General features: G+C 38.5%; 1 protein-coding gene and 1 long non-coding RNA gene across 2 annotated transcripts in view; both read right to left on the bottom strand.

Moving 5' to 3' along the window:
• The window catches only part of LOC136256060 (hemicentin-1-like), a 54692-nt gene extending 33063 nt beyond the window's left edge, over positions 1 to 21629 (bottom strand). The window contains exon 1 of the mRNA XM_066048982.1: positions 21536 to 21629. Within this exon, the coding sequence (XP_065905054.1) occupies positions 21536 to 21614 (79 nt within the window). The 5' untranslated portion in view covers positions 21615 to 21629. The remainder of the gene's footprint in view (positions 1 to 21535) is intronic.
• On the bottom strand, positions 16989 to 17860 carry LOC136256748 (uncharacterized). Its single transcript, XR_010701631.1, has 3 exons — positions 17726 to 17860; positions 17479 to 17664; positions 16989 to 17424 (listed from the first exon to the last, which is right to left on the bottom strand). It is a non-coding gene; the product is annotated as an uncharacterized lncRNA (long non-coding RNA).
• Positions 21630 to 22891: the final 1262 nt, after the last annotated feature.

Here is a 22891-nt window from a genome sequence, read left to right as displayed (position 1 = left end):
CTTGTCAGCAAAAAGAAATGGGACACAAAGGTGGACAAAGTTAAGTCCAGTACTGCGGTATGCCAAAAGACACCTTTTGGGCTACAGTGGCGTTGAACAGTGAAAAAAATCAAACCGTAGTCTTAGCCATTATCAAGTTATGCTTGTCTGAAGGCATTGGTCAGTCAGTCAGTCAGTCAGTCAGTCAGTCAGTCAGTCAGTCAGTCATTCATTCAGTCAGCCAGCCAGCCGGTCAGCAGAAAATTCTACTTAATATATTTTTAAAATTCCGTAGCAACCTATCTGAAGCATTGTTGATCATTCTGGAGACACTTTTGGGCTTGACTCTACCTAACTAATATTGCCAAGGCACCACAAAGTTATTGTGAGCCTGCTTTCTGGTCAATATATACATTTTTGTGAAAAGGTGCTAACCTCCATGATCCCTAATATACAGTACTATTGTACTGTATGATAACATGCTCTGAAGGGAGAGTGCATATATTTCAGTCACATCCCAAGTAATTATTTAGATATATAAATATGTTACGTCCCAAGTAAATGAAATGATCAGAGATAGCAGTTTGTAGTAAAACAGTCTCTGTTAGTGACAGTTTCAGTGGATTTATCCAGTGGAATTAGCTTTCAGGATACTCATCATGATTTCTGAAGTGTCCGTGCCAGGGAATGGAGTCAGTGAGTGATGATTCCAGGTACATGGTCAATTCAGGCAATTGTTATTGCAGTTGTCTATTGTTATAGCTCAGAATATGTGGTATTACAGAACACCATAATTATATGTATGCAATCATGGCCACAGAACATAGTACATCAGTGATATACCGCAGTTTTGATCTTCACATGCAGGTGTAATATATACGTACACATATATGCATATATCTCACTGTGACTCACTGTGCATATATCTCACTGTCTCACTGTAATATATCTCATATATGCATATATACGTACACATATATGCATATATCTCACTGTGACTTATACACCTGTTAAATACTCCTGTAATAATAATCTAATCCAAAACAGCCAAGCTGTAAAATAAGTGTGCGGCCCTCAGAAAGGCTATGGTGAAAAAAGATGTGAAATCCAAGGTGGCGGCCAAGAAATGGCTGTGATGGTAGGTTAATGGTAAACATTTTAATAACGACAATTCAGGTGAAATTTTGTGCCGCTTTACAAAATTTACCTAAATTGTCATTATTAAAATTTTTACCATTAACCTACCATCACAGCCATTTCTTGGCTGCCACCTTGGATTTCACATCTTTTTTCACCATAGCCTTTCTGAGGGCCGCACACCTTTTTTACAGCTTGGCTGTTTTGGATTAGATTTCATTTCTTTTTGTATTTGTATACCCCAAAGCCGGCCTATGGCCAGCTTTGGGACTTTTTCAACCTATGTTTTTTTCTTTACTACAGGAAGAAGAAAAGATGAAGTAGATGTACTTTAAATATTTTATCAGTAAATGTACAAATTATATATACTGTATAATACATATGTGACCGGATTTGCGAAAAGGGGTCTTCCACACACATCCAATTTGCCAACTTTGACAATTGATAACTTCAGATTGGAAAGAGCTATTGCCTTGAATTTTGGACAGTGGTGAGCACCACTATAGCTGAATACGTGGTGAAATTGTCAAGTTAATATGGTACTTGAATACTGAGTTATGGTCTCCAACGGTTACGGAATTGGATGTGTGTGGAAGACCCCTTTTCGCAAATCCGGTCACATAATATTATACTGATTACAGAAATCTCCGTGGTGGTTTCTTTGTAACTGAACACTCTACAAGGTGACTTCTTCTAATTGCTCTCTCTACAGGGTGAATTGTTTGTAGCTGAACGATCTACAAGGTAACTTCTTCTAGCTGATCTCTCTACAGGGTGATGTGTTTGTAGCTGAATTCTGTATAGGTGATTTGCTTGCAGCTGAGCTCTTTACAGAATGGTTTCTTGGTAGCTGAACTCTCTAAAAGGTAACTTCTTCTAACTGATCTTTTTACAGGGAAATTTGTTTCTGGCAGAATTTTCTACAGGGTGATTTCTTTGCAGCTGAACTCTCTACATGGTGGTTTCTTTGTAGCTGAACTCTCTACAACGTAATTTCTTCTAGCTGATCTCTCTACAGGGAGATTTGTTTGTAGCTGAACTATCTACAAGGTAACTTCTTATAGCTGATCTCTCTACAGGGTGATTTATTCGTAGTTGAATTCTGTACAGGTGATTTGTTTGCAGCTGAGTTCCTTACAAAATGGTTTCTTTGTAGCTGAACTTTCTCCAAGGTAACTTCTTCTAACTGATCTTTCTACAGGGTGATTTGTTTGTAGCTGAACTATCTACAAGGTAATTTCTTCTGGCTGATCTCTCTACAGGGTGATTTGTTTGTAGCTGAATTCTGTACAAGTGATTTGTTTGCAGCTGAGCTCTTTACAGAATGGTTTCTTTGTAGCTGAACTCTCTAAAGGGTGATTTGTTTGTAGCTGAAATCCCTACAAGGTAACTTCTTCTAGCGTGATCTTTCTACAGGGCGATTTGTTTGTAGCTGAGTTCTCTACAGGGTGTTTGTTTGCAGCTGAATTCTCTACATGGTGGTTTCTTTATAGCTGAACTCTCTACAAGGTGACTTCTTCTAGCTGATCTCTCTACAGGGTGATTTGTTTGTAGCTGAACTCTCTACAGGTGATTTGTTTGTAGCTGAACTCTCTACAAGGCGATACTTCTAGGTGATCTCTCTACAGGATTCCTTGTTTCTAACTGAACTCTCAACAGGGTGATCTGTTCATACCTGAACTTTCTACTGGGTGATTTGTTTGCAGCTGAACTCTCTAAATGGTGGTTTCTTTGTAGCTGAACTCTCTACAACGTGACTTCTTCTAGCTGAACTCTCTACAAGGTGACTTGTTTCTAGCTGATCTCTCTACAGGGTGACTTGTTTCTAGCTGAACTCTCTACAGGTGATTTGTTTGTAGCTGAACTCTCTACATGGTGGTTTCGTTGTAGCTGAACTCTCTACAAGGTAACTTCTTCTAGCTGATCTTTTTACACTGATATTTGTTTGTAGCTGAGTTCTCTACAGGGTGATTTGTTTGCAGCTGAACTCTCTACATGGGAGTTTCATTGTAGCTGAACTCTTCTACAATGTGACTTCTTCTAGCTGAACTCTCTACAGGGTGACTTGTTTCTAGCTGAACTCTCTATAGGTGATTTGTTTGCAGTTGAACTCTCTACATGGTGGTTTCTTTGTAGCTGAACTCTCTACAAGGTAACTTCTTCTAGCCGATTTTTCTACAAGGTGATTGAGTTTTTTGCAGCTGAACTCTTTACATGGTGGTTGCTTTGTAGCTGAACTCTCTAAAAGGTGACTTCTTCTAGCTGAACTCTCTACAGGATGATTTGTTTGCAGCTGAACTCTCTACATGGTAGTTTCTTTGTAGCTGAACTCTCTACAATGTGACTTCTTCTAGCTGAACCCTCTACAGGGTGACTTGTTTTTAGCTGATCTCTCTACAGGGTGACTTGTTTCTAGCTGAACTCTCTTCAGGTGATTTGTTTGCAGCTGAACTCTCTACATGGTGGTTTCTTTGTAGCTGAACTCTCTACAAGGTAACTTCTTCTAGCTGATCTTTCTACAGGGTGATTTGTTTGTAGCTGAATTCTCTACAGGGTGATTTATTTGCAGCTTAACTCTCTACAAGGTGACTTCTTCTAGCTGAACTCTCAACAGAGTGATTGATTTTTTTGCAGCTGAACTCTCTACATGGTGGTTTCTTTGTAACTGAACTCTCTACAGAGTGATTTGTTTGTAGCTGAATTCTCTACAGGGTGATTTGTTTGTAGCTGAACTCTCTACAGGGTGATCTGTTCATAGCTGAACTCCCTATAAGGTAACTTCTTCTAGCTAATCTTTCTACAGGGCGATTTGTTTGTAGCTGAGTTCTCTACAGGGTGATTTGTTTGCAGCTGAACTCTACATGGTAGTTTTTTTGTAGCTCTACAATGTGACTTCTTCTAGCTGAACTCTCTACAAGGTGACTTGTTTCTAGCTGATCTCTCTACAGGGTGACTTGTTTCTAGCTGAACTCTCTACAGGTGATTTGTTTGCAGCTGAACTCTCTACATGGTTTATTTCTTTGTAACTGAACTCCCTGCAAGGTGACTTCTTCTAGCTGATCTCTCTACAGGGAGATTTGTTTGTAGCTTAACTCTCTACAGGTGATTTGTTTGCAGCTGAACTCTCTACATGATGGTTTCTTTGTAGCTGAACTCTCTACAAGGTGATTTCTTCTAGCTGATCTTTCTACAGGGTGATTTGTTTGTAGCAGAACTCTCTACAAGGAAACTTCTTCTAGCTGATCTCTCTACAAGGAGATTTGTTTGTAGCTGAACTCTCTATACATGATTTGTTTTCTGCTGAATTCTCTACATGATGGTTTCTTTGTAGCTGAACTCTCTACAAGGTAACTTCTTCTAGCTGATCTCTTTACAGGGTGAATTGTTTGTAGCTGAACGATCTACAAGGTAACTTCTTCTAACTGATCTCTCTACAGGGAGATTTGTTTGTAGCTGAACTCTCTATACATGATTTGTTTTCTGCTGAATTCTCTACATGATGGTTTCTTTGTAGCTGAACTCTCTACAAGGTAACTTCTTCTAGCTGATCTCTTTACAGGGTGATTTGTCTGTAGCTGAACTCTCTACATGGAAACCTCTTTTAACTGAGCTCTGTACAGGGTGAATTGTTTGTAGCTGAACTATCTACAAGGTAACTTCTTCTAGCTGATCTCTCTACAGGATGATTTGTTTGTAGCTGAACTATCTACAAGGTAACTTCTTCTAGCTGATCTCTCTACAGGGTGATTTGTTTGTAGTTGAATTCTGTATAGGTGATTTGTTTGCAGCTGAGCTCTTTACAGAATGGTTTCTTTGTAGCTGAACTCTCTACAAGGTAACTTCTTCTAGCTGATGTATCTACAGGGTCACTAGTTTGTAGCTGAACTCTCTACATGATGATTTCTTTGTAACTGAACTCTCTACAAGGTGATTTCTTCTAGCTGATCTTTCTACAGGGTGATTTGTTTGTAGCAGAACTCTCTACAAGGAAACTTCTTCTAGCTGATCTCTCTACAGGGAGATTTGTTTGTAGCTGAACTCTCTATACATGATTTGTTTGCTGCTGAATTCTCTACATGTTGGTTTCTTTGTAGCTGAACTCTCTACAAGGTAACTTCTTCTAGCTGATCTCTTTACAGGGTGAATTGTTTGTAGCTGAACGATCTACAAGGTAACTTCTTCTAACTGATCTCTCTACAGGGTGATTTGTCTGTAGCTGAACTCTCTACAAGGAAACCTCTTTTAACTGAGCTCTGTACAGGGTGAATTGTTTGTAGCTGAACTATCTACAAGGTAACTTCTTCTAGCTGATCTCTCTACAGGATGATTTGTTTGTAGCTGAACTATCTACAAGGTAACTTCTTCTAGCTGATCTCTCTACAGGGTGATTTGTTTGTAGCTGAATTCTGTATAGGTGATTTGTTTGCAGCTGAGCTCTTTACAGAATGGTTTCTTTGTAGCTGAACTCTCTACAAGGTAACTTCTTCTAGCTGATGTATCTACAGGGTCACTAGTTTGTAGCTGAATTCTCTACATGGTGGTTTCTTTGTAACTGAACTATCTATAAGGTGACATCTTCTAGCTGATCTTTCAACAGGGTGATTTGTTTGTAACTGAAGTCTCTACAAGAAAACTTCTTCTAACTGATGTCTGAACAGGGTGAATTGTTTGTAGCTGAACTCTCTACAGGGTGATTGTTTGTAGCTGATCTCTATACAGGTTACTTATTTCTAACTGATCTCTTGAATTCTGTTCAGGGTGACTGCTCTATTAGGATGACTGCTCTATTAGAGTATCTCGATCTCGCACTTGCTACACCAAGTTGGATTTCGTGTTATAACTCCGTGGCTTTAAGTCTGATTTTTCTACACCATTGAAGAGCCTTTCTAAGATGATAACTCCATCTGTACAGCGATTTTCAAAGCATTACCCCAAGTGGTTTATCTGGTAGGCGTGGCAAGCATAATAATAATAATAATAATAAAATAAATTTGCTAATCTCGATTGCGTAATTGTTACACACTGTTGATTTTTTTGCTGTATCTTCCTGGTTTTTAGCTCGATTTCTTTCAAACCACAAAAGGTTTGAGGTTCAATAGTTAACCTATTCACCCACCGATTTTCAGCTTCTTCCCATACGCGGTTTACCCTGTAGGCGTGACAACATATTGGTGTTATTTTTCGTGCATAATCGCTCATAACTCTTTGCCTGTTTATGGTATTCCAGTCAAAGTTGGTACAGAGATACGCCTTTATACCCCCCTTCTGTGTGCCAAAGTTCAAGGCAATCGGATAACGCGTTCGCGTTTTATAGCAGTTTTTGTAAGTGTGCGAAAAGAGGAAGAAAAATAAGAAGAAAAAAAACGAAGAAACTAAGCCAATTTTTGAAGTCGCATATCTCAGGAATGCCTAAAGCGATTTCGCTCAAATTTGGAATGTGGAGTACTGAAGTTGGAGGGAATGTACACAGCAAAATTTGTCTTGTTTCATCAAGGCAGCACAGAGCTACGGAGGTGCGAAAATTGCGTTTTCTTTCTTCCTGTCAATATACTCACGGGGTTGGCGCCGGCTTCATGGGCCGCACGACACACTACCGTGTGTCTTGATTATAAGGTACTCCTAAGAGTTGTTTGTGATAACTGCTGCATGATAATTATTTGATGTAAGCGAGTATAATAGGTGAAAAATTTGGGAAATTCTTAAAAGCATTTTCATAAATTTTGAGCATATTTGACTCAGACCTAAGCTTAACTCAACTGAAACCACAGAAACCCTGCTAGTGCTTGGGTCTGAGATTCGGTAAATAAGGCCTTAGTGGGATGTACCAGAATAGTAGTAGGTGAATGGCACATGTATATGGTGTCTGGGAGGCACCAAAACTGTGTATGTAATGACTGATATAAGTGATATTCTGCGTAAGTCAAACCTTAGTTTCTGGTCACCCGCCGCATGAAAAACCCGGAACACCAGTTTGAGGACTATTATTAATATTTCAGGCACTAAGTGCACATGACCTGGTAAAACCAAGGAAACTGATTTTTTAAGCATTGCTAAAGATCAAGATACTCTAATAGAGCAGTCAGGGATTGTCACCTAAACTCTAATTAGAACAGCCAAGTATATATTCCACACTACTATACTAAAACATTTCTGACTATATAGTCTGTAGCATCATCCACTTGGCTCACAGAGCGAGGGGGTCTGGTCTGTATCAATACTAGCACTTGTGTAGCTGGAATGTAGTTAACAGCTGTGCACAGCCCTTGTGCTTCTATGAATATAATAGCATTATTAGATTCATGATCACCATATCCTATTACAGGTCATGGCCTCACTCATGAATATGATTAAAACATACACCATTATCCATTAGCCTATTAGTCCAATGCTTTAACTTTCCCTAACAATTCAAATGTGGTCCTACTCCTAGTGGATCTAAACTTTGACTTTCTTCCTTATCACTACACTGGTAACACTGACTGGAAAACCAGTAACATCACATGAAGCATTTCAAACCTTACACCATACTGAATGCTTGATCCAACTTTTTTACTCAACGTGTTATTGATAGCTGGAATAATTTACCTCAGGAAGTAGTCTCAGCTCATATCATTGCTTCCTTCAAGTTTACGTTACATAACTATTGGTCTAGTTCAGGATATGGATATGAACAAAGGCTTACAGCCTAACCAAGAGTTCATAATATATTAAGTACCTTACTTGTATTATGAACTCTTGGCCTAACTCTATTATAATTGCTTGCACTTGCATATACATAATAATAACATTTAGTGAGCTCAAACTACAATGTTTCCATGACTACACTGTATAGTCCTAAATTGGCAAGTAGCAACCCTTAGTTAAAACATCCCCTTTCCCACATGATCACTAAGCCTGGAGCACTAAAACTTCGGCAGTTTCTTTTCTCAAGGTTAATGTATTGAAAAGAAGGCTGAAATCACATAATGAATTAAGACTTCACATTTGAATGAAACTTTTCTGATGTGTAAATTGTTCATTTGAACAAACGTAGCTAATAAATAATACTTTCCTGGCATAGATAGATGGTAATAGACATTTCACTTGGAAAGCAAAAGTAGCTACATGAGCAGAGTGCTTAGCTATACATTGTTGTGCTCAGATGTATTAAAGCAGTGTAGCTCTTAGTGCATTTTTGCAGAATTATGCTGTAAGAATGTTGGTTAAGCTTGGTTAATACAGTAAAACAGTGGCGATTCTAGACCTGGCCTAGGGGGGGGTCAAGTAGGAAACATCATGACTATTGCTGTATGGCTGTAATTTTAAGTAGAATTTCAGGGGGTCTGGGGGTGCAACTCCCAGAAGCTGCAAGATTTTAGCTTGAAAATAGCCTAAAATTTATGCAAAAAAGAAAATTGCTAAAAATAATGATGCCAATCCACACTGCAACTTTTCACCAAGATTTTTAAAAGTTAGTTTTCAGCCCCCCCCTCCCCCCTTAAAATCGCCTATGCGTAGACCTGACCTACGGGGGGGGGGGGCAAGTAGGGAACAGTATTACTATTGTTGAATGGCTATAATATAAAGTAGATTTTCAGCTGCAGGATTTTTGCAATTTAAGGCTTGAAAACAGCCTAAAATTTATGGTAAAAACATGAAAAATGCTAAAAGTAACCTATACTGCAACTTTTCCCCCAAGATGTTTTAAAAGTTTTTTTTTCAGCCATGGCACCCCCTGGTCCCCCCTTAGAATCACCTATGGTAAACAATAAGAAGTGTTATATCCCTACTGTGTATTTCCATTATGGTGTCTTGAGCACAGTGGGGATATAACACCTCTATTGTTTTACTGTGATTTAATATTGTGCACTACTCCTGCTTGTTTCAGTACTTTTTATCAATGTGCTATGGTCCGTACTCTAGTTAAAAATTCCAAATTTTTCTGTATACTTGTTTGTTAACTTTTTTTGTACATAATTATTATGACTGGTGAACCCACGCACACCACATCTGGAAATGGCACAGCCGCGCCCCCCGTATATCAATTATTGTCTGAAAAGTGAAGTATCCATTACGCTTCATTGTCACCTATGTTCAACCCGTTACACAGCATTTTGGATCAAGAACTGTTCAAAAAGCACCCCTGCAATCCATGCACACCAAAAGAAAGAAATGGTGCTGCGCCCCCCCCCCCCCCCCCCCCCCCATATCGTTTGAAAAGTGAGGTATCCATTATGCTTCGTTGTCGGCTATGTTCAACCCGTTACACAGCAGTACGAATCAAGAACTGTTTGAAAAGCTCTGCAATCAAAATAGTCACTATATATATGAAAAATGCAGACGATTTCCATTACGAAAAGAAGCCATCACATGCTACCACCCAATCGACACTTTTCGCTGTCAGCAAAGATGAATGGGACACAAAGGAGGACACTGGTAAGTCCATGAAGAATGCATTGTACATACTGCGGTATGCCAAAAGACACCTCTTGGGCCGAAGCAACGTCGAACTGTGAAAAATCAAGCCCATAGCCTTAGCCATTATCGAGTTACGCTTGTCTGAAAACATCAGTCAGTTACTTACTCAGTCAGTCAGTTACTCAGTCAGTAGAAAATTCCATTAAATATATATTTATTTAAATTCCGTGGCAACTTGTTGAAAGCATTTCTGAAGGTTTGTTTGGGCTTAGTTTTCCAAATCAATACTGCCCCATTGTCGTCAGGTAAAATTGAGGCTGATTTTTGGGTGATGTTATTTTGCGGGCCACGCCTACTCCTTTGTGGTCCCTACTATACAGTACTATCGTACTGTATGATATGGACTAGTATTGGTCCGTAAAGGTGATTTTCATCTCATAAGATGTCTCTAGGATGATTTTCAAAGGCGGAATTTTGAGCAGCGCGCAAAAATTTCACCTGGATCCCTACTTAAACGGTACTCGTACTATTTGATAAGGCAATAATTTTTCTGCTATGGCTTCTTCAGCAACAATTGCAACCGTGCTTCGTTATTGGTAATGGGTGTGGTCACTCGTAAGCTAATGCCTTCCAGTATAACCAGCTTCAATTACTCTCTAGTGTCTCGCGTGGTAATCTCCATGGCAAAAATGATTTACCTTGTGATGAACAGCTGGTTTCTTGCAGTCAATGTAGTTATGACAAATTCTTGTACAAATGCAACGAATTCTGATGCAAAAGAGACTAAATCAATTGCAAAACTGACGAATTTAATTGCAAACGGCACAAATTCTACTGCAAAGACGACGAACTCTACTGCAACTGGGATGAAGTCAATTGCAAAGGTGACGAATTCAATTGTAAAAACCTGTACTACATGTAATGCACACAGTCAATATTAAAGTTTATTAGTATTAACATAATTGCAGTCATTAATTGGCTGCCACATTTTTGATTTTACAGCTTTTGTTATGCAGGCTTTTGAAGGCAACATCATTTTTTTAACAGCTTGGCTGTTTTTGCATGGATATAACATCAGGACACAAGACAGTGTGTTATGAGGCCAAGTACAGCCAGCACAGGCAAATGATAGACATATGTATATTATACAGGAACCAAGAAAAATGCCTTTTTCATGAATCTGTACCGAGTGTCCGAACGGAAACTAACCACTCTGTGCGTACTCCCTCTAAATAGGGCATCTCCAATTCCAAATTTGAGCTATCACTGTATGTTACTTTTTATGTTCTTTCCATTTTCTCCTCTTCATTACAACGCTTAGAAAAATCCTTTAATTCATGTGAGCTACTGCATTATTGATTAACTTCAAAGTTGGAACAGGGTAGATATAGAACAAGTAAGTTATATGCACTTTTTGAAAAATTACAGATGCAATTTGTTGTCACACCTACAGAGTATTCCACTTAATGGAACAACTTGAAAATCAATATGTAACCATCATAGTGCAAACCTATTGTGGTTTGAAAGTAATTGGGCTAATAGCCATGGAAATAATACAAAAAAACCAACAATGTGTAACAGATGCACAATCTAATTTGTTGTCATGCTTACCGACAAACTGTGTTAGGAAATGAGCTGAAATTGATAAGTAGATGTAGAACTAAGTAGATGGATAAAAAATAAAAACCATCATAGAAAAAGGCCTTCAGTGGTACAGATGAATCAGAACAAAATCTACTGAGTTATGAAAACCAACTATGTGTAACAAGTGCGCAATCAAGATACTCTAATAGTACAGTCACTGTATTGAAGCATTCAGGTGGCTACTGTGCATTAATGAGTTATTCTACTGTATTAGATAGAACTTTTTACCATGTAGCAAGTCACATTGTAAACAGCTCAGCTACAAATAAATGGAACAAATCATCCTGTACACCTTGTAAAGATATGTTACAGGTCACTCTGTAGAGTTGTAATGTACCAATTAATTGGTGAATAATCAGAAATCAGTTTATCAGCCAAATTTCAGCAATAGGTACGGTGTATTGGTAGGTTATTTAGCCAATTATTTTTTCTAACCCTGATGTTATTGTTTTCATATCAATAAGACGAAAACAAAGTTTTAAAGTGGCATTTTGTAAAAATGCGTGTGAAATTTAGGTAAACATAAACATCAGATCAGTTATCGGTATCAGATATTATGTGAATGTCAATATCAGTTAATCAAATAATTGGCAAAATCCCTTATCGGTGTATCCCTTATCAGTTCAGTTATATAACAAGTCACACTTCAACTGTAACACAACAAGTTACACTATAGAGAATTTAACTACGCTACTAGTCATCAGGGAGCTCAACTACGTACATTACAAGTCACACTGTACAGAGTTCAGCTACAACACAAGTCACCCTATAGAGGGTTCAGCTATGCTACAAGTCACCCTAGTAGAGAGTCTCAGCTACAAATAATTCACCCTGTAGAGGGTTCAGCTACAGTATGTTCACTCTGTAAACCGTTTAACAAAACAAGTCACCCTGTAAAGAGTTCAGCTCTGTTACATGTCACCCAGTAGAGACTTGAGAGTCACCCTGTAGATCAACTAGACAAGTATAAGTAAAAATTAAGAATATTAAGTACGATTAGGATCATAGGAACAAAAAGTAGTGGAACAAATTAAGAAGGTTGTCTACACCTGAAGATAAAATTAATGGACATTAAATCTCTACTTCAGTCTATATATGCTTGCAACTGAATTAGTCCATTGGTTCATCTTCAGGTAGAGCTGAGCGATAGTACAACTATCACTATTCACGACTGATAGTAACTTTTACATCATGATAGTGATAGTACCACGATATATACTAATATTACTACTATTATTATTATACTCAACCTCACCACGAATAATCCAATTACACCACATATTTGCTTTTCTAAAAATCCATTGGTAAAATTTGTTATGTGTTACAGTTGTAATCTTTGTTATGCACACTCTACTCAGGGGCAGATCCAGGATTTTGCTAAGGGGGCACACAGGTATAAGTCACTCCACAATGTGTGAAGCACACTCCATGAAATGCATAAGCTAAGGGGGGTCTGGGGGAATCCCCCCAGGTAAATTTGAAAATTCAACGTTCTGAGATTGAAGTTGGTGGCAATTTTGACTGAAATTTGTTGATAGTTCAACACTAGAAGTATGAATGTTAATAGTATAGTTACTGAGTAGTTAAAAACCAGAATTAGTATTATATAAAGGGCTAGCTAGGCTGCTCCCTAAGGATATTTCGAAAAATTAATATTCTGAGATTGCCAGAATCTGGTGGGAATTGTGACTGAAATGCTGAGTTCAACTATGCATGCTAATAGTAGTGAATTAGCTACGTAGTATAGTGTTAGGTTTCCTCAAGGAAATTGTGAAATAAATCAACTTTCTGATATTAATTTGGTGGCAATTTTGACTAAAATGTGTAGCTAAATGTTTATGACAATTCAATGATGGAAGCATGAATGCTACTGAGCTGCAGGGGTATTAGCCATAAAGTCTAAGAAAAATTTAAAAATTTGACTTTTTGAGAATGATTTTGGAGCTAATTTTAAGTTGAAAAAATGTACAAATATTAACAAACCACAAAACATGAGGTCCCCTGCACAAAAGATTTAAACATATAGATAATCCTGGTGTGTAGCTGCATGATCTTTCATCTTTAGAGAATTTCTGTAGTTACTAGGGTGTGGTGCCGCCTAGCTATGTTCAATGAGTAACACTACAAAAAAATTTGAAATGAGAGGGAGGGGGGGTTGGAGGGGGGCACTCCTTCCTGGATCTGCCCCTGCCCTTGCTACTAAACTGTCACAGTTACCTAACCTTTAACAATATCATGTTAACTTCTTTTTTGACTAAGCACAGATATGCGTAACTTATCAAGATAGTATGATTGCATACTATCATAATCACAACTGTTACTAACTATCACGATAGTCGATAGATCACAACTATTGCTCAGCTCTATCTTCAGGTATAGGCACTAGAACTATGAACCCGATAACTAGTGTTGTGTGATATAAAATATTTGTATATTGCCTATCATGATTATTGCATACATTTTTTATGACGATATATAAATCAGCATGAAGTAACGGTAATAAATTACAAATGTAACACTTACACATACATACATACATACATTAAAAGTACCAATATAGCACCACCTAACCTACTGGAAGTCTCTATTAAAGAAAATAGTTTTACAATGCTGTCTTAAGGTTACGGGTTACCACGTTTCATGGGATAAGGAAATGGGATGTATGGACTAAAAAAAGCAGCCTTTCACTCAATGTAGCCTAATGTGCAGCCTAATATACACTCACTGCTGTCTGTATTTCTTCCTTGACGGATTAAACAACTCGTTTATTCAGCTCACAATTCGCTATGCGTAGTTGAAGTTGACGAGACTCACTGCCAAAACTTACCCTCAGAATGACTGCAACAAAGCATTTAAACACTTTAAAATATAATAGCTAGGTCCTATCGAGGGAAGTATGTTAGCACCACATCTCTAAAATAACTTGGGCAATGAAATGTTGTTGTGACCCTGTAATAATCACTTACCGCAATTTTGTAAATTTTTTCCTCAAGCAATAGTAGTAAAATTGCAATAAAACTCTACGACAGGCCCTCCAAAATATGTTCAACTACTGTGTAAAACCATCAAAATAAATCAAGCGTGATCGACTGTCTTTATTTTTGGTGGCGAAAAATACATTGTAGAGCAACAGTATCCTCGTACATGCAAATCATCATTTTGCGGGAAATACAAACCACAACAGCTGTGAATATGCTATTAGCTTGTTCTTTGTGCTGATTGCTTGTTCTGTCACCATGCTATGCTGCTGTTTAGTAGCGTTAATAAGTGTTTATCAGCTGCTCTGGGATTCAGGTAAGCTGCAAACTTAGCATTACAATATAACATACAATTAATATTAATTTTAGTATAGGAAACACCAAAAAGTCAAGAGGGTCCCATGCTTGTAGGCAAGCATGGGGCGAAGTACATGTGAAAGTACTTAAGTAAAGTACAAGTACTTTGACATTTGTTGAAGTACAAGTACAGGTACATGACATTGTTTTAAGAGAAGTACTTAAGTAGAGTACAAGTACTTTTGAAAGTATTTAAGTACAAGTACCGATTGTGTTCACGATTGCATTTATGTAGTTTTGGTTGCACCTAATAAAACAATGATTGTGAAAATCTGCCATCTATAAAGCAAAATCTTTCAAGAGTAAATACATTTCTTGCAATGCTAAAGAGTCTCTCAACAGGCACAGAGGAGGATGGTACTTCTAGAATGTATTTGCCAACCTTGAAAGCAGAGGATATTTCTTTTGGTTGTGTTATTTACTGGAGTTTGAGCCATTGTTGTAATATATACTGTCAGTTTCAATGTGTTCATCCACCTGCTTAGTGAGTGTACTTCGTTGTTGTTGACTTTCTGTTCAGGACATAATCTTTCTTCTTAGCTGCTATCACTGCTTCTTATAATGATCAATTAAATCTTTCAGGCCAAAAGCAGTACAACTATTTCTAAGATCAACAGAGATATAAATAAGAAGATGGGAAACCTGTTTTTAGAGCACATGTAGGCAAGTGACTTCAACAAAAGCTGACCATGTCAATCCTGGACCAGTAATACATTGTCTTTGAACCAATATATATAACTACAACTTATTTCACTTGTATATATGTAAATGGCTTCATTGTACTTCATGTACTTCAAAGTACTTTAAGTACCTTAAGTACATTATTTAGTTAAGTATAACTACAATTACATTAAATTTGTACAAAAAGTATATAAGTATAAGTACAAGTACTCAAGAAGGTGTACTTAAGTGTCCTTAAGTACAAGTACCAAAGTACTTCGCCCCATGCCTGCTTGTAGGGGAAAATATGTAAAGAAGACGGTCCCTACAACAAAGAACAATGATACAAGTTTACTAGTACACAATGGTAGTAGAATTATTAACCTTAATAAGCGGCAAGAACATCTACAAGTTATCAGTGAGCATGTTGCCACTTGCCATCTGTGAGCTGCTAACGCTGTGACTGGTAAGGAGGCCATTGTACTTGTTGGTGAGCAGAATCGTGAAGGGCTCTGTTCCATTCTAACTTCTCGCTGTGTTGGGTGTAATAAAGAATTCCAGTTCTCCACATCATCGAGAGTTCAGGACATGAGTGGTGGCCATTACTGAAAGTGCAATCTGGCTCCAGTGTGGGGGCAGATGGCAACAGGGTGAGGACATGCAGCACTTACTGAATCAATGGCAGTACTTGGCATACCTTCCTTGTCAAAGAAAGCATTCGCATCCACTGAGAAACACATTGGAGAGTGGTGGTGGGATCTTCTCAAGGTATCAATGAAACAAGCTGGAGAAGAAGAGAAGGTCATTTCCATCTCCAAAATACAGGAATACCAGCGACTACTGTGATCGTGGACGATGGCTGGAGTAAACAGTTCCACGAACATTCCTATAATTCCAAATCTGGTGTAGGTATAATAATCAGAAAGGAGACTGGGAAGATACCATATATGGGAGTTAGAAACAAATATTGTTCAGTTTGCCACAATACAACTGGGGACACTGTACCTCCACACAATTGCTTCCTCAACTGGGATCAGTCATCATCAGCCATGGAGACTGACATCATTGAGACCGGATTTCTTCAGTCTGAAGAACAGCATGGCCTCCATTACACACACTTCATTGGAGATGGTGACAGCTCAGTTTATCCAGCCCTTGTCTCCAGTGTACTATATGGCTACTTCATCAAAAAACTGGAATGTGCCAACCATGCAGTGAAGTGCTTCCGGACAACAATGGAGAATTTAGTTCACAACAAACCTTCCTAAAAGGGTAGGGGTAAGTTGACTGAAACAATGAGGTAAAACAGCTTGCAGTGCAATTTTAATATGGTGTCAAGAGGCTGATCAAGTACAAGCTGTCCAAAAACTCCAGTAAGATCTGTTAAACAGTCCCTTGCACTGCTTTGGTTGTCACACAAATTACAGCTCAGATTTCTGCAAAACTGTTCAACAATAGCTCAACAATGACACATCAGAAGGGGCCACCTTTGAAGAGGAAGCCACTCATGAAACAAGTAGTGACATCACATCAGGTACAAAATAATGTTTTGAGTACAAGTGACAGTCTCTTACCTAGATCTCAATGATGTCATCACTACACAAGTGCAGGCATGGGTTGATGTCACTGACAACGAAGGCCTGGATGACGTCAGCAGCACACCGACCACCACCACAGAGATAGACCAACAAAATGATCGGTGACATCCAGCATTCCATCAGCCAACTTGTTGCGAAAAAGCACCTAAGTTAATTGGTACAAAAAGTTTGTAACTAATTAGTGTTTAATAAAACAATATTACATCATAGGTAATTTTACCACTTGCTGAAAGCTGGATGCACATAAGGAGCAAATGTGATGGCGGAAAGCAGATTAATAGGAGCCAGGCTGGCTCATGGGAAGGTCGGTGTGCTGGTACTGGCCTGCATTGTAATGAAGGCACTGGATGGGGACCAACATCATGGACAAAAGCTGTCAACACAGAGCCATCTGACGTCTTCAAGCTTTCTGCAACCAATGCCATCAAATGCACTGATATGGATTGGAAGCGTAAGGCTGAACCTGCTGCAAACCTACAACATAAAAGGTACAGCACAGCCGCAGTAGACAACAGCTTGACTTCTAGAATGGTATATTCCAGGCAAGCTTCATTAGTCATGTATATTGCTGTTATCACTGTGACTATGTGATTGCAGACATGATGGTGGAGTGAGGTGCTGGATGTTCCCACTGATATTCCAGCTGACCAACTGAAGGAGATCATGATTAGGTGCTACAAAACAGAGGTGATGATTGACAGTGATAAGGCCAAGTCCATCAAACTTACAACAAGGAACCACAGCTATGATGATGATACTGCAGTAGTGTGGTTTTCTGAGAGGAGGAAGAGAATCACTTCATAAAATGCACGATCCATAGCAAAGCAAAGACCTACTGTACCACACTTGTAGCTCGCATGGTACGCCAGCCCCTCTACCCAACATTTAAGGGTAACTCAGCCACCAGGTGGGGCCTGGAGCAAGAGAAATACAGTGTGGGTGTGTACACAGATCGATTGCATGATAGGGGCTCACCTAATCCCGCTGTCAATATCAAGTGCGGGCTAACTGTGTGCACATTGGCTGCAACTCCAGATAGTTAGGTTACTGATCTGACTGTCTCACAAACTCATGGGTTAGTAGAATTCAAAAACCATTATAGCTACAGAGATTTCAGTGCGAGTGATGCCATCACCACCAAGAAGTGTAATGTCTTGAAATCAACAATGGCAGAATCCAAATGAGCGCACTCACGCCTACTATTATCAAGTTCAGCTTGCAATGTTTTGTACCACCACACAGTGATGCGACTTCCTTCTGCGTACCACTGTCAAAACCACTGTGAGAGAGTACAGTTCAACGAGTCTTTCTGCACTACAATGCTCCCTACCTTGAGGCGCTTTTATATACCTGCCATTCTTCCAGAACTTTCTTTGAAGGCCATGTCAATCCGGGAGTTAAAAGACTGGCTTACCAAGAAGACAGCTTCATTCAGGAGATGGAGCATCTTTTTAGTTGAATTAAGCTTCGAAGGAATGTTCACACCTTGGCACACAGTGATTAATCTAAACAGTCTATACAGACACACATACACATGTTTGTTAAACTATTTATAAAATATAAGTGAAAATGATCACTTTTACAACCAAACGCATTTGCCATCTTCTTCCATATGGTAGAGCATGAGGTAAATCATGCACACAAAAAATACGTAAGAATTTTTTACGTGTGCTTTATTATTTCCGGATCTTGAGGGTATCCCGTAACCTTAAAACATCCTTTTCTAGTAAACTTTGTGTAAAAGTACCACAGCATTATGTGTCACAATAATATCACAATATTAAAAAGTCTATTATTTAATCATGATATACAAATTATCACCATATATGATATTATCAATAAATTGCACATCACTAACAAATTCAAAACCAATTAACTGGTTGGCAGTTAACTGGTTAATCGGTTGTGTGTACTGGCAGACATAATAGGTACTCAACAAGCCTGCTGGAAGCTTTAGGGTGGTACCAGTGACCATCAATATCCTGTCGTACACATAGGCGATTCTAAGGGGGGGGCCAGGGGGCCATGGCCCCCCTGTTAAAAAATAACTTTTAAAAAATCTTGGGGAAAAGTTACTGTATAGATTGGCATTGTTATTTTTAGCATTTTTCATGTTTTTAGAACAAATTTTAGGCTGTTTTCAAGCCTTTAAATTGCAAAAATCCTGCAGCTTCTGGGGGGTTTCACCCCCAGACCCCCCTGAAAATTCTACTTTATACTATAGCCAAACAACAATAGTTATGCTGTTCCCTACTGGGCCCCCCTTGTAGGTCAGGTCTAGAATCGCCACTGGTTGTACAATTACAGCAAGAGTACATAATAAAATATACATATTTTTCAGGGGATAGCCAGCGCCCACGCAAAAACTCAACACGGTGTACGAGAGTCCCAATATTTAAGTATTTCAAAAATATTTCTGTATTTAAAATAAATTTGTAAACACAATATAATTCTATTTTCGATTTTTATGGTGATGTTTTTACCTTGAGTTTTTGTAAAGGAACACCTGAGAGAGTAGCTGGGAACTTCAGAAGAGACACAGGTGTACTATGCACTGTCAATTTGAAATGTTGTATAGAGTGGTGACCATAATTGAAATCATGAATGGACGAAAACAAAAATAACCTATTTTGTACGTGATTCGGGATTTCTAAATATTTAATGGATTTCTAATAGGATTTCTCAGATAGTGTACGAGAGTCCCAAGACGTTGGCTACCCCTCAATATTTTTATTATGTACTCTTGATAACAGTTATTACAATCACATATTAAATTATATACATGCTTTGAGGTTATGTTATGATGTTAACACTTAATTGTCAACAGGGGTAATTTATGGTTTACAAAGTGGGTGGGCAAAACCAGTTTAAAGGTTTCTTTACCAGTTTAAAGGCTTCTTAACTGATTTAAAGGCTTCTTAACCAGTAAATGGCTGACCTAGACAATACTGCTGTTTTTTTGCATACTGGTTCACAGCACTAGTATAGGCACCCTCCCTCGTTTCACTACTTTTTATTTCTATGATCCCTAAAATTTGTTTCCTGTAACATTGTTGCTGGTGAACCCTAGTCTGCCACCGTCACCCCCTTCTAGCTAAGGGGCGGCCATACCAGACTAGGTGGAAGCATACCGCATTAGAATGGATAGAATGGTGCTAGGCTTATTACTGTTTTCGTCTGAACGCACATCCCAACTATCAATTACTGAAATAGCGAAGTGGTTATTATGCTTCGTTTTCAGCTATGTTCAGCCCATTACACTGTGTTACAAATAAAGAAGGACCTCTACACTCAATCCAGTCACAACGGAAAACTCAGACAATTTCTGTCAAACATAGGGAAACCATCATGCAGAGCTACTGCAAATTGACACCTACTGCTGTTAGCAAGATAATTTGGACACAAAGGAGGACACAGGTAAATCCATGAAGCATGCATTTTATGTACTGCATATGTCAAAAGGCATATGTTGGGCTGAATCACTGAAAAAATCAAGCCCATAGCCTTAGCTGTTGTTGAGTTATGCTTGTCTGAAGGAATTAGTCAGTAAGGCAGTTATAGCCGGTAGAAAATTCCACTAAATAATAAAGAAATAAAATTTTGTAGCAATTTATGGAAGCATTTCAGGTTGTACTGAAAGCACTTTTGGGCTTGATTATACCTGACAAGGTGCCATGAAGGCATTGTGAGGCTGGTTTTAGAGTTTTATTTTGGCCAGAAAACCCCAAACCTTCATGACCCCTATCATAGAGTACTATGACAACAAATCATCCTATAAGAGTGCTCAGCCTAGGTACATGTGGACCACTTGCTATTTAGTTTGTGTATAATATTATGCTGAGTGCTCTGACAAACACAAACAACAATATGTATATAACTAACAAAATGTTACAAAAGACAACACTAGTATTGTAAATAGCCATAAACCTCACACGAGGGGTTGCCAACGCTCACAGAAAAAAATCTAAATTGTGTATGAGTCTACGAGAGTCCCAATATTCAAGTATTAAGTGATTTGTAAATAAAATATAATTTTTACAGTGACAGTTTTTCTTCTATGTACTTGTGCAGGAAACGCCCAGGTAGGGTGGCTGACACAGCCTGATAATTACTAGGGGACCACAGGAACCTTAACAGACACTGGTGTACTTCGCATAGATTTAGCAGGCAATTAGTCAGCCACTAATTCAACTGGAAGCTTTGCTCAAAGCAATCTTCTTTGTTGAGTCCTTCATCGTGACTTTAGTAATGATTTGTGACTCAAGAAGATTGACTACATGGCTGATTGCATGTCCAACTTGGTAAATGAGTTTGCAGTGAATGAAACAAAATCAAATTCTTATGTACTTCCGGATTTCTAAATATTTAATGGATTTTTCTGAGTCCAAAGTGAAGTCGCCAGCTACAAACTGAAAAGCACATGTAGCTAGCTATTTATTTACACAGTGAAGTTAATGGTTTGCCAGTTTAATGGTTATCCATAGTTTGCAGTGAAAATTAACTGAACCTATTGTCACTGGCGATAATATTCGAATATTTATATTTATTAGGACCGAGGGATTAGGACTGGATTCACGCCGCATGTCTCAGAGACGCGAGTAGTTACAACCTTTTGATATGTGCTTTATTACGTTGGTATCCCACGAAACTTTAAAAAAATTTTTGCTTCCGTTTGAACACTTGCGTATCGCGTATGTTGAGTGAACCACGTGGCACGTAAGTTACCGCAGTAGGCAAGTGTCCAAACGGAAGCAAAATAGTCTGCAACACGTCATGCGTACTCACTTTGACCTGAACAGAAGTTGAAACAAAGAAAGATCACTACCACTTGCGCAATTAAAGCTGACTTGAGTACTGCCACCATCTTGCTCGGTTTGGCGCCGTCCGCCCTTCGTAAGGGGCGGGCCACACCAGACTACATCTTGTTGCAAAAAATACGTAATAATTATGTACACACAAAAAGCCACCACCTCATTGTGTCACTTTGCTGCAAACTAGAGGTCTTCTTGTAGCTAGCTGGATATCCAGTTGTTGGTTCGATTAAACTGACAAGACAAGATTTGATGCAACTTTTTTGTACAACACTGATGATCTTTCCAGCTACTAAAGCCTCATTCTGAAAGATTAAGCCAGTAAAAAGTACAAACCGTCAATGCCTAGCAGTTTAGCTATAGCTATGGCTACATCAGCCATGCGGGTGATGACATATTCATCAGGTGGTAGTATCATGAATGAAGAGTTGGCTTACAGTGGGTGGATCCAAGAGGTGAAGAGATTGGGACGCCGCTCCCCCCCCCCCTCTAAAAAAAGGAAAAGAATCGAATAGAGCAGTCAAATACATAGAGCAGTTACCCTATTTATCTAATAGTATACAAAAAGAATAGAATAGAGCCAGGGGTGTAGCCAGGATTTTTTGAAGGGGGTTCCAGCACCAGCATTGAGTTACCAGAAGCAGGGGTCTGGGGGCGCAGCCCCCAGCCGCTGAGAGACTTTCAATATTTTAATGAATCAAAATCAGCAAATTGCTATATTTTATGTAAAAAGTACATTAATTGTGATGCATATAAGTGCCCCGCGATGAAGGTACAGTAGTACTAGAACCAACTAGATGATCATATTATCCAAGCTCCATCTCTTGATTTATTTAACAACTATATAAATTTGTAAATAAGTAGCTAACTACATATGTACGAATATACTCATGATTGAGTTTGTACATTAACAAATAGCTATATATATATATATAGAAAAAGCCACCTAGTGGAAACAGACAGCATAACACATAGAGGCACATAGTAATCTGTAAGTGATAGTTATCTCACTGTGGTATAAGAGCCATGAATCCACTGATACAAATGGAATGACTTACAATCAAAACAATATAACTATACAAATATGCATAGCATGAATTCATTTTGCATAACACAAGTGAAAAAATTACTGGAGCTCTATATCTTTAAACACTGCACACCAAAGCTATAGCAGTATAAGGTCGCGCTAAGTTTTGCATTTAATGTTAGAATGTCTGAAAAACTTCATATGGACATGGATATATTTACATGCATGTTAGAGTATATCTGACTGCTCTATTAGAGTATATCGATCTTTTTAACAAGTTTTGAAGAGGCCTAGGGCTCATGT

This window comes from Dysidea avara, chromosome 5 (assembly GCF_963678975.1).
Source record: "Dysidea avara chromosome 5, odDysAvar1.4, whole genome shotgun sequence".
Taxonomy (NCBI): Eukaryota; Metazoa; Porifera; class Demospongiae; order Dictyoceratida; family Dysideidae; genus Dysidea; species Dysidea avara.
The sequence above is the reverse complement of the archived record's forward strand: the minus strand, read 5'-3'. Positions and strand labels throughout refer to the sequence as shown.